Source organism: Aquarana catesbeiana, linkage group LG10, assembly GCF_042186555.1.
Source record: "Aquarana catesbeiana isolate 2022-GZ linkage group LG10, ASM4218655v1, whole genome shotgun sequence".
In the NCBI taxonomy this organism is placed as follows: Eukaryota; Metazoa; Chordata; class Amphibia; order Anura; family Ranidae; genus Aquarana; species Aquarana catesbeiana.
This window is the reverse complement of record NC_133333.1, coordinates 13,370,910-13,383,416: the sequence shown is the minus strand read 5'-3', so window position 1 is coordinate 13,383,416 and position 12,507 is coordinate 13,370,910. Positions and strand designations below refer to the sequence as shown.

The 12,507-nt window shown below is 42.2% G+C and overlaps 1 protein-coding gene across 1 annotated transcript in view; it reads right to left on the bottom strand.

Moving 5' to 3' along the window:
• Positions 1 to 11,159, bottom strand: part of TRNAU1AP (tRNA selenocysteine 1 associated protein 1) — a gene marked incomplete in the record, with an annotated part of 12,523 nt that extends 1,364 nt beyond the window's left edge. The window contains 5 exon segments of the mRNA XM_073601658.1: positions 2,388 to 2,538; positions 6,022 to 6,083; positions 6,276 to 6,375; positions 10,165 to 10,262; positions 11,020 to 11,159. Coding sequence (XP_073457759.1) covers positions 2,388 to 2,538; positions 6,022 to 6,083; positions 6,276 to 6,375; positions 10,165 to 10,262; positions 11,020 to 11,043 — 435 coding nt within the window.
• Between the last annotated feature and the right edge of the window lie 1,348 nt (positions 11,160 to 12,507).

The following is a 12,507-nucleotide window of genomic DNA, read 5'->3' as shown; positions in this document are numbered from 1 at the left end:
GGCTCCCATGCACAGCTGCACCCGATTCTGTGTGCTCCGGTTTTAGTAAATCTGCCCCATTAGAGAGATCGAGCAAGAAATAGTCAGCTTATCTCTATTTCCTTTGAATTTTCCTTCAACCATGTAGTAGGAGGGCCGGCCTGATTGCATACAAATTGTAAGTGTTTAGGTCTGACCTAAAATTTTATGGTTTTAGTAAAATCTAAAGGAAATTGTATAATGTATGCCCAGCCGTAGAGAGAAAGAGAGATCTCCTTTTAAAAGCTGTAATCCAGGTTTAAAAAAAAAAAAAAAATGCAGTCAATTGGAGTGTCACATGACTGCAGCTTAACGGCTTGCTGACCAGCCGCTGTCATTATACAGTGGTAGGTTGGCTCGGCTGCGCGAAACGCCGTAGGTGTACGTCGCCCACTTTAAACGGCTTGCAGACCAGCCACCGTCATTCTACTGCAGCAGGTCGGGACGATCCCACGAACCATCATAGCTATACGTCGCCGATCGGGATAGCAGGCAGGGCCGCCCACACACGCTGCACTGCGGGGTTGCTGATGCTCGTGGCCGACGGTCGCGATGACCTCTGGCTACGAGCGATCGCGAGCACGAGGGACAGAACACGGGAGTGTGTGTGTGTGTGTATATAAACACACAAATCCCTGTTCTGAGAGGAGTGACAGATCGTGTGTTCCTATTAGCTAGGAACCACGATCCGTCACTTGCTCTAGTCAGTCCCCTCCCCCTTCAGTTAGAATCACCTCCCAGGGAACACACTTAACCCCTTCACTGCCAGTACAGTAATCAATGCATTTTTATAGCACTGATCGCTGTATAAATGCCAATGGTCCCAAAATGTGTCAAAAAAAAAAAGAAAATGCCATAAATCTATCCCCTATAACTTTTGCGCAAACCAATCAATATACGATTACTGCGATTTTTTTAAACAAAAATATGTAGAAGAATACGTAACAGCCTAAACTGAGAAAGAAATTTGCTTTTTTTAAAAAAAAAAAAAAGTGGATATTTATTATAGCAAAAAAGTACAAAATAATGTGTTTTTTTCAAAATTGTCGCTATTTTTTTGTTTATAGCGCAAAAAAACAAAAAAAAAAACAAACTGCAGAGGGGATCAAATACCACCAAAAGAAAGCTCTATTTGTGGGAAAAAAAAGGATGTAAATTTTGTTTGGGTCGCACGACCGCGCAATTGTCAGTTAAAGCGACGCAGTGCCGAATCGCAAAAAATGGCCTGGTCATTCAGCAGCCAAATCTTCCGGGGCTGAAGTGGTTAAGAGCAATAGCAGGCACATCGCCGGAGCGCGTGGCCAGCGGCCATGATGTCCGCCGGCCACCCGCGACCCCACAGAGAGCCAGAACGGGGAATGTAAACAAACAGATCCCCGTTCTGACGGACGGGAGGGAGAGGGAGAGAGAGAAGAGAGAGAGAGAGACCCATCCCCCCTTAAAAAACCCCTCTAGGGAACATTTACCCCTCGATCGCCCCCCTAGTGTTAACCCCTTCCCTGTCAGTGACATTTATACAGTAATCAGTGGCTATTTTTAGAACTGATCGCTGTATAAATGTCACTGGTCCCAAAAAAAGTGTCCGATCTGTCTGTTGCAATGTCGCAGTCCTGGAAAAAAAAAAAAAAAATAAAATAATTCGCAGATCGCCGCCATTACTAGTAAAATAAATTAATAAAAAATAAAACTGACATAAATCTAGCCCCTATTTTGTAGACGCTATAACTTTTGTGCAAAACCAAATCAATATACGCTTATTGCGATTTTTTTTTTTACCAAAAATATTTAGCAGAATACATATTGGCCTACACATTGATGATGAAATTTGTTTTATTTTTATTTTTTAATTTTTGGGATATTTATTATAGCAAAAAGTTAAAAAACAAATGTTTTTTTTTTCAAAAAATTGTCGGTCTTTCTTTGTTTATAGTGCAAAAAAAAAAAAAAAGAAGAAAAAAAAAAAAAAGAAGAAGAAAAAAAAAAAAAGAAGAAAAAAAAAAAAAAGAAGAAAAAAAAAAAAAAGCTCTATTTGTGGGGGAAAAAAAAAAAGAAAAAAAAAAAAGGACATCAATTTTGCTTGTGTACAATGTCACATTACTGCGCAATTGTCAGTTAAAGCGATGCAGTGCCGTAATGCAAAAAAAAATGGCCTGGTCATTAATGGGTTGAAGAGGTTAAAAGGTAAGTGAAAATTGCCAGCAATCGGTTTAAGATGGTGGAAGAGGTGTTACCATTATCCTGGGGGAGGGAAATCAGCTTTAAATCCACCTGATTTGGACAGCCGGGCCAATCGCATTTTGAGAAAGAAGGGTCAGTAATGGCAGCCCACACAATTTCTCTGAAGACCCCGCACTCTCCCCGTCATATACCTGCCAGGTGTTGGCGGTGTAGCCGTACTGCTGATAGCTGTAAGCGTTGCTTTTGGGATCGTACTTCCAGTTGGAAAGCATTTGCTGGAACTGTTGGGTGTAGTAGTTGAAGGCCTGCACGTACTCCGCCGCCGGGTTCCTTACTGGAGGGCTGAAAAAACAACAGAGGAAAATAAAAAAAAAAAGACAGTCAGATGTCCAATACCTAAAAAGCCGACAAATGTAACTAGTTTTAAACTGAAAAAGCAAAAAAGGCACCTAAAGAGCCCCTAGTAGTGTGTAAAGTCATCCCTGTCTGAAGTAGCTCAGTGTCTGGGTGGCAATAAACTCCCGTATACATACATAGGAGCTACGTCACCCCGGGGCGACCAATCAAGATGCTGAACCTGGAAGAAGAGCAGGCGTATATGGGGGGGGGGGGGGGAGTAAAGCAGATTTTACTTCTGCTTTAAAGGCTAAGTTCACCTTCAAAAAAAATAAATAAATAAATAAATAAAAAAATAAAAATAAAACAGAAAACAAATGCACATCTTTTTGCAGGTAAAAAAAGTCAAGTTCCTCCACCCCAAACTCGCTCATCCATGTCTTTATGGATTTTGCTTTGTGCACTGGTGCGCAGTCATGTTGGAACAGGAAGGGGCCATCCCCAAACTGTTCCCACAAAGTTGGGAGCATGAAATTGTCCAAAATGTCTTGGTATGCTGACGCCTTAAGAGTTCCCTTCACTGGAACTAAGGGGCCAAACCCAACCCCCGAAAAAAAACAACCCCCACACCATAATCCCCCCCTCCACCAAATGATTTGGACCAGTGCACAAAGCAAGGTCCATAAAGACATGGATGAGCGAGTTAGGGGTGGAGGAACGTGACTGGCCTGCACAGAGTCCTGACCTCAACACCTTTGGGGTCAATTATAGCAGAGACTGCGAGCCAGGCCTTCTCATCCAACATCAGTGCCTGACCTCACAAATGCGCTCCTGGAAGAATGGTCAAACATTCCCATAGACACACTCCTAAACCTTGTGGACGGCCTTCCCAGAAGAGTTGAAGCTGTTATAGCTGCAAAGGGCGGAGCCAACTCAATATTGAACCCTACGGACTAGGACTGGGATGTCATTAAAATTCATGTGCCTGACATATTTTGGAGGTTATTAATTGAGTCGAAATGAATTTGCATTAACCACTTGCCTACTGGGCACTTAAACCCCCTTCCTAACCAGACCAATTTTCAGCTTTCGGTGCTCTCACACTTTGAATGACAATTAGAGAGTCTACAAGCTGTGGTGCAAATCATAAAAAATTGATCACACCTGATGTACTGGTGGCCTATCTCATTTCTTGCAACCCGAACAAGCCAGGAAAGTACAAATACCCCCCAAATGACCCCTTTTTTGAAAGTAGACATTCCAAGGTATTTAGTAAGATGAATGGGGAGGTTTTTGATGTTGTCATTTTTTCCCACAATTCTTTGCAAAATGAAGATTTGTTTTTTTCCCCCAACAAAATTGTCATTGTAATAGGTTATTTCTCTCACATGACATGTATATACCACAAATAACACCCCAAAATACATTCTGCTACTCCTCCTGAGTATGGGGATACCACATGTGTGGGACTTTTTCACAGCCTGGCCACATACAGAGGCCCAACATGCAGGGAGCACCTTCACGTGTTCTAGGAGCAGCCCTGGAGCACCAGGACAATGACACGTGACACAGATGACAGATGGCACTAATATGTGGCACTGATGACAGATGGCACTAATACGTGGCACTCATGACAGATGCCACTGATACATGGCACTGGGGACGGATCACAGATGACACTGACGACTTTTATTTCAGTTTTTTTTTTTTTTTTGCACTCACCGCTGCAGCGGTTCGCTCTCCCTCCTCACACGCCATCTCTGTGTGAGGAGGGAGAGCCGGCGATGAGAGAGGATCTCATATCTTTACATATGAGATCCTCTCTCACTGGCACCGCCGATCGCACTGTAAATGGCCGCTGTCATTGGCCGTTTACGGCGATCTGTGACTGGCTGTGTCCGAGGGACACGGCCAGCACAGAACATCCGCGACGCGCGCCCGCGGGAGCGCGCATTGCGGAAGTAAACAGCTGGACGTCCAGGGACGGCCACCCGGCAGGTAGCGTCCGCGCTGCAGCAGTCTTTCGGCTATAGCGCGGGCGCGAAGTGGTTAAGGTGGCTTATTAATTTATATTCTGCATTAATCTCCTATCTTTAGTTTATATCTTTAATAAGTCTCAATGTTGGCCTATTAGATGTATATGCTTAGCGAAGTTGGTTTTGTAATAGTATATGTGTCGGGGTGGGGCGAGCGCGAAAATACCATCCCTTCTATAGAGGTACCATCCCGAAAATATATGCAAATGTGTTCCTAAAAAGGTATATAGAACTGAATGGGACTTTAATTGTGCCTCTAAGTATAAATAGATGAAAAACAATTAAAGAGAAAATACATTATTTTATTTTATTCAGTATAAAAACAGTTAATACATTACAGTTAATACGGTTAAAAATGGATTCAGGGTGTGCAAATCCCTGATTTTAACAGAGTTATGGCCTACGCGTTTCGCAGATGAGGCTGCTTCTTCAGGGCCTCAAACACATATCTTTGTATAAATTTATGCATCAATGTTTATATACATTTTATATTTTAGCCCTCACTAATGTAACTCTTTAAAATCTATGCAATAATAATTGATGCTTAATTTGTAGAATCTACACGTGATCACATTGTGCCATTCTCAAAGGCCCTGACGAAGCAGCCTCATCTGCGAAACGCGTAGGCCATAACTGTTAAAATCAGGGATTTGCACACCCTGAATCCATTTCAACCGTATTAACTGTAATGTATTATTGACTGTTATTAAACTGAATAAAAAATAATGTATTTTCTCATTAATTGTTTTTCATCTATTTATACTTCTTCGAGGCACAATTAGAGTCCCATTCGGTTCTATATACCTTTTTAGGAACACATTTGCATATATTTACGGGATGGTGCCTCTATAGAAGGGATGGTATTTTCACGCTCGTCCCACCCCGACACATATACTATTACAAAACCAACTTCGCTAAGCATATACATCTAATAGGCCAACATTGACACTTATTAAATTTATAAACTAAAGATATAAACTAAAGATATAAACTAAAGATATAAACTAAAGATATAAACTAAAGATATAAACTAAAGATAGGAGATTAATGCAGAATATAAATTAATACACCACCTTAATGCAAATTCATTTCAAATCAAATAATAACCTCCAAAATATGTCAGGCACATGAACTTTAATGACATCCCAGTCTTAGTCCGTAGGGTTCAATATTGCCTGTAAAGGCAGGCGTCCCAATACTTTTGGTAATATAGTGTATATGCGGCCGCTGGGGTTGTGGGCATTCACGCTAAGCGGCCGCATATATGTGGTCCTGTGTAAACCACTTACAGCACGGTGGTTACCGGAAAGCTCCTGAAGCATACTAGCGATCACTCCAACAGCCAATCACAGCGGTCACATGACCTGAATGCCCGCCTCCCGTCTTTTAGAACCCTTAAAGAGCCGGGAGGCAGTTCATGAGTTGTGGTTAAATGAATGGAAGGACAACGTACCTGGGGCTGACTTCAGCTGCTGGCTTTGTGTAAAGTGCGTGCTTCAGCTTGAACCTTTTGGGCTGTAAGACAAAAAAAATAAAAAAAAAACAAAAAGAAAAACAAAAAAAAAAAAAGAGAGAAGAGAGAAAAAAGGTCATCTGAAAGCAACTTGTGCCAATGTAACAAATTGTATAGAAAAGATAAAAATCTGAAACAATTAAAAAAGGCCAAACCAAGCGGGTCTGACCAAGGGAAGGAGAACGCGCACTCACAGGATTGGTTCCAGAGATCGCCTTCCCGTTGATGTTCATCAGAGCTCGGGACGTTGTAGCTTGGTCGGAGAATTCAACAAAACAGTAACCAGCCAGAGCCCTGCAAAGAGAGAGAAAAATGCCACATCACCCGGTGTTCGGAATCCAGGCGGCCGTCATTACGCCATTTTTAACCCCTTCTAAACTGACCCACGCAGGCAGGACGGCCCTCCTGCATTAAACCACATGCCGGTACATGATTTTGTGCACTGGATCGGGGGCGCGCGCACGTGCTGCCCGCGACCCGCTGTGATTGGACACAGCAGGGGCCAATCAGCAGGTCCCGACGTTCGCCGGCCACCCCGTGATCGTTCTTAGCAGGAGAGGCAGAACAGAAGTCTGCTTATGTAAAAAAGGCAGAGAGAGGGGAAGATGGAGATCTTGTGTTTCTGCTAAGCAGGAACACGGATCTCTGTCTTCCCCCAGTCAAAGCACCTTCCCCACCCACAGTTAGCAAGCACTCCCAGGGAACACATTTAACCCTTTCATCGACCCTGGATGTTAACCCCTTCCCTGCCAGTGTCATTAATACAGTGAATTTTTTTTTTTTTTAGCACTGGTCACTGTATTAGTGTCACTGGTCCCCAAAAAGCGACAGATTTCTCTGCCGCAATCCCGCTAAAAATTTCTCATTGCCGCCATTACTAGTAAAAAAAAAAAATAAATAAATTCCATAAAAATATCCCATAGTTTGTAGGTACTATAACTTTTGAGCTAACCAATCAATATACGCTTATTGGGATTTTTTTATACCAAAAATATGTAGTAGAATGCATATTGGCTTAAATTGATGAATAAATTAGATTTTTTACATGTTTTTTATTTGATGTGTTTTATAGTAGAAAGTAAAAAATAGTACGTTTTTTTCAAAATTGTCGCTCTTTTTTTTTTTGTTTATATCGCAAAAAAAATAAAAGCCGCAGAGGTGATGAAATACCAAAAGAAAGCTTTATTTGTGGGAAAAAAAAAAAAAAAATCAATAAACACTTATTGGGATTTTATTTATACCAAAAATATGTAGTAGAATACATATTGGCCTAAACTGATGAATAAATTTGATTTTTTACATTTTTTTATTAGAGATATTTTATAGCAGAAAGTAAAAAATATTGTTTTTTTTTTTTTCAAAATTGTCGCTTTTTTTTTTTGTTTATATCACAATAAAATAAAAACAGCAGAGGTGACCAAATACCACCAAAAGAAAGCTCTATTTGTGGGGAAAAAAAAAAAAAAAGGACGTCAATTTTATTTGGGTACAGCGTTGCACAATTGTCAGTTAAAGTAACGCAATGCCGTATCGCAAAAAAAAATCACGATTCTGCTCCCCCCCACGATCTTAACACAGCATTTCCCCCGATTCTACACAACAAGTGCAGGAAGTTCTCTGCTCACTTCTGACAGCTGACAAAAAAAAAAATACAAAATCCCGGCAGCCCGCCAAGTTTATCTCAACATCACCGATAACTGGAAACAAAGTAACATTTCGTTCTTAGATCAAAAAAAAGGGAAGAACTTCGGTCTGTAAATGAGGTCAGTTTTAACCACTTAAAAAGACTAAACCTTTTTCTGACAATTGTGGTTTACAAGTTAAAATCTGTATTTTTTTTGCTAGAAAATTACTTGGAACCCCTGGTTTTTTTTTTAGTAGGGACCCTGGAGAATAAAACGGCGGTTGTTGCAATATTTTTTGTCACACTGTATATGCGCAGTCCTCTTTCAGACGCATTTTTTTCATTGGAAAAAAAAAAAAAACTTTAAAAGCGGAGTTCCACCCAAAAATGGAACTTCCACTTTTTGGAATTCTCCCCCCCCCTCTGGTGTCACATTTGGCACCTTTCAGTGGGGAGCAGATACCTGTCTAATACAGGTATTTTGCTCCCACCTCCGGGCATAGATAGCCGAGCCACCCGCGGGTATCTACGCCACTTCCAGCGCCTTCTCCATCCCCCTTCCCACTGTCTTTTGGGAGGCACACAGGTCCCAGAAGACAGCAGGGACCAGTGGGATCGCGCAGCAGGGAACCAGGAAGTGAAGCCGCACTTCCTGATTCCCTTACTGAAGATGGCGGCGCCTCCACCCGAGAGCCGAGGGACGGGTTGGCTTCGGGTGCCGACATCGCGGGTGCCCTGGACAGGTGAGTGTTCTTATATTAAAAGTCAGCAGCTGCAGTATTTGTAGCTGGTGACTTTAAAAAAAAAAAAAAAATTAGGTGGAACTCTGCTTTAATGTATTTAACCGCTTGCCATCCGGAGGACGTCATATGACGTCCTCGACTTTCAGGGCTTATATCTGAATGATGTCTGAGGCTACAGACATCATTCAGACACCGGCATTTTCAGCCGGCGATTCCGTACACCATAAGAACGATCATAGCGGCTGTTCCGCCGCTTGATCGTTCTTATGGGCGGCGGGAGGGGACGTCCCCCCCCTCCCGCCGCCCTCCGGGGCTACTACCGACTCACCTCAGCGATCGGTGAGTCGGATAGCGGATCCGCCGGCGCCGGATGTTCACCATAGAGATTTCCGGCGGACCAGATGGTCGCCGGAGTCTCTATGATCGTTCAGAGGCCGGGCGCGATGTTATGACGTCACGCCCGGCCTCTGCATTCAAAAAAACAGCGCCGCTTCGGCTGTGAAGCGGCGATCGTTTTATTTTTTTTTTTTATTTTAGGCTTCCCAGCCTAGAGGTGAGATGTGGGGTCTTATTGACCCCACATCTCACTGGAAAGAGGACCGATCGTGGCATATTCCTATTACAAGGGATGTTTACATTCATTGTAATAGGAATAAAAGTGATCAAAAAAAAAAAAAATTTTTTTTTAAAGTGTAAAAATAAAAATTTTCAAGTAAAATTAACAATAAAAAAAAAAAAAAAAAATTTTTTAAAGCGCCCCTGTCCCCGTGAGCTCGCACGCAGAAGCGAACGCATACGTAAGTCCCGCCCACATATGAAAACGGTGTTCAAACCACACATGTGAGGTATCGCCGCGAACGTTAGAGTGAGAGCAATAATTTTGGCCCAAGACCTCCACTGTAACTCAAAACATGCAACCAGTAAAAAATTTTAAAGCGTCGCCTATGGGGATTTTTAAGTACCAACGTTTGGCGCCATTCCACGAGCGTGTGCAATTTTGAAGCGTGACATGTTAGGTATCTATTTACTCGGCGTAACTTCATCTTTCACATAATGCAAAAAAATTTGGCTAACTTTGCTGTTCTGTTTTTTTTTAAAGCATGAAACTGTTTTTTTTTTTAAAAAAACGCGTTTGAAAAATTGCTGCGCAAATACCGTGCAAGATAAAAAGTTGCAATGACTGCCATTGTATTCTCTAGGGTCTCTGCTAAAAAAACATATATAATGTTTGGGGGTTCTATGTAATTTTATAGCAAAGAAATGATGATTTTTGACATGTAGGAGTGAAGTTGTCAGAAATGGCCTGGATGCGAAGTGGTTAAAAAAAAAAAAAGTAAAGTTAGCCCAACTTTTGTATAATGTGAAAGAGGATGTTACGCCGCGAGAATTGCGATCTTTATTCTAAGCAAAAGCATTACATTCTCTTTTTATCCAGAATCGTGCAGATCTACTACAAAAGTTACAATGTTGCAGTCTGATTACTTGGGGGGGGGGGGGGCTGAGGAAATGCTTCTTCCTGCCTGCAGCAGACTGATGACATCATCTCAGCCTAGGCAAAGTCACCGAATGATACAGAGATGAGTCACAAATTTGGTCAGGTGAGATCAATTCAAAAGTCAATAGGAGGGGCGAGACTCTCCCCCCCCCCCCCCACTGTGATGACATCATAGGGTTCAGAGTCTCCCAAATCTGTGGACAATAGGGTAGGGGGCTCACCCTGTGAATCGGTTGCGTATGATCTTCACGTTGCGCACCGTCTCCCCCATGGCCTGGAAGGCCTGCGTTACGAATGCTTCGTTCATAGACTCATCGATCTGTAGAGGACAAAAAGTAAGAAATGATCAGACAGGAGGTGATGACATCATCATCATCATCATCAGGTGCAAAATGAGGGGATTATTATATACGGACTGTGCATTGTACTACAAAGGTCCACTTTCCCCTGATGGAAATTTTAGCAGAAAACTTTGAATGGGGGACACTTGATCAAAGAGGAGACATCCCCTTACTTCCTGTTGTATATGCAGGATAGGAAGTGAGTGGAAAATCCCCCCCGGGGAGACAAAGGCAGCAATAAATAACCTGATGGGGGCGTTGTATATCCGGACTATTATATATGGACTGTGCATTGTACTACAAAAGGTCCACTTTCCCCTGATGGAGATTTTAGCAGAAATCTTCCAATGGGGACACTTGATTAAAGAGATGTCCCTTTACTTCCTGTTGTATATGCAGGACAGGAAGTGAGGGGGAAATCTCCCCCTAGGAGACACAGGCAGCAATAAAAACCTGATTGGGGGGGAGGTGTGACCATCTTCAGCTCCATTCAGGACTGAAAACAAGATCTGAACTTCATCCTCTCTCATAGTTTAGGTAAAAAGTTACATAGCAGCTACAGATAAACACAAACTAGAGATAAACACACAGACTAGACTCAGTATATCACTATAGACACATACAGCAGACAGTCACAGGTATGTATAGGAGGGCCTAGGCCGCAGCAGAGCCCCGGGCTCTCGTAGTGGAGTCCCGGAGACGCACACAGCCCTCTCCCCCACTCTCCATACTCACATCTCCCATCCACAGGCTCGCCATCTTTCCTGCTCCCTCCTCTTCCCGCTCTATCGCCCGAACAACCTCTCCCACCAATCCGTGATTGCCCGCACCGGAAGCGTGGGCGGGCTCAGTGACTGCTCCTCCAATAGGAAGGCGATACTGCGCTGCTGGTAGAGGTGCACAGAGCTTGTTAGAAAGGTGTCTTCAGATAGAGGCGGCCACCATTTTGCGTGAGGCCGGGTATAGACATTCTGGAAACAGTGTTTAGCATAGCGTCCGACTGTCCCTGATTTGGGGCAATGTCCCTCCTTCTTCCTCATTTGTCCCTCATTTTGGTCTGATCCATATAGTCTGTATATAAAATGCACTTTTTATCTTTCAAAAAGTGTTTCCCAGCGCTAAACCTTTTATCCGATTTGTAATGTGCTGCATTTTGAAATTCCAAAAGCCAATATAAAAGAATAATAGTGGGGGGGAAAAAAAAAAAAAAGCACTCGTGGGTTTAACTAAACTTTTTATTTTTTTGCTTTTTTTTAAATTCTCCTTTAACCACTTCAGCCCCGGAAGATTTTCCCCCCTTCATGACCAGGCCATTGTTTGTGATACGGCACTGCGTTACTTTAACTGACAACTGCGCGGTCGTGTGACGTTGCACCCAAATAAAATGTCCATCCTTTGTTCCCCCACAAATAGAGCTTTCTTTTGGTGGTGTTTGATCACCTCTGCGGTTTTTATTTTTTTTACGCTATAAACAAAAACATTTTTTTTTTTTTTAAAAAACAATATTTATTTACTTTCTGCTATAATACATATCCAAAAAAAATAAATGTAAAAAACAAACAAATGTATTCATCAGTTTAGGCCAATATGTATTCTTCTACATATTTTTGGTTAAAAAAAATCCCAATAAGCGTATATTGATTGATTTGTGCAAAAGTTATAACGTCTACAAACTATGGGATATATTTATGGACTGTTTAATTTTTTTTTTTTTTTTTTACTGGTAATGGCGTTGATCAGCGATTTTTAGAGGGACTGTGACATTGCGGCGGACAAATCGGACACCTTTTGGGGACCAGTGACACCAATACAGTGAGGTGAAGGAAAGGAGGTGGAAGGCGTGTGATCTGACGCTTTGTTCGAATTGATATAGTTTATTTATATACATCAATACAGTGATTAGTGCTAAAAAAAAAAAAAGTACTGTCACTGTACTAATGACACTGGCTGGGAAGGGGTTGGCATCAGGGGTCGATCAAAGGGTTTAATGTTTTCCCTGAGAGTGTTTTCTAACTGTGCGGGGGATGGACTGACAGGAAGATCACGGAGATCATAGCTCCCAACTGTCCCTGATTTGGAGCAATGTCCCTCTGTCCCTCTTTCCTCCTCATGTTGGTCTGATCTATAGAGTTGTATATAAAATGCACTTTTTATCTATCAAAAAGTGTTTCCCAGAGCTAAACCTTTCTTCCAAATTCTAAATTGCTGCATTTGTAAATTCTA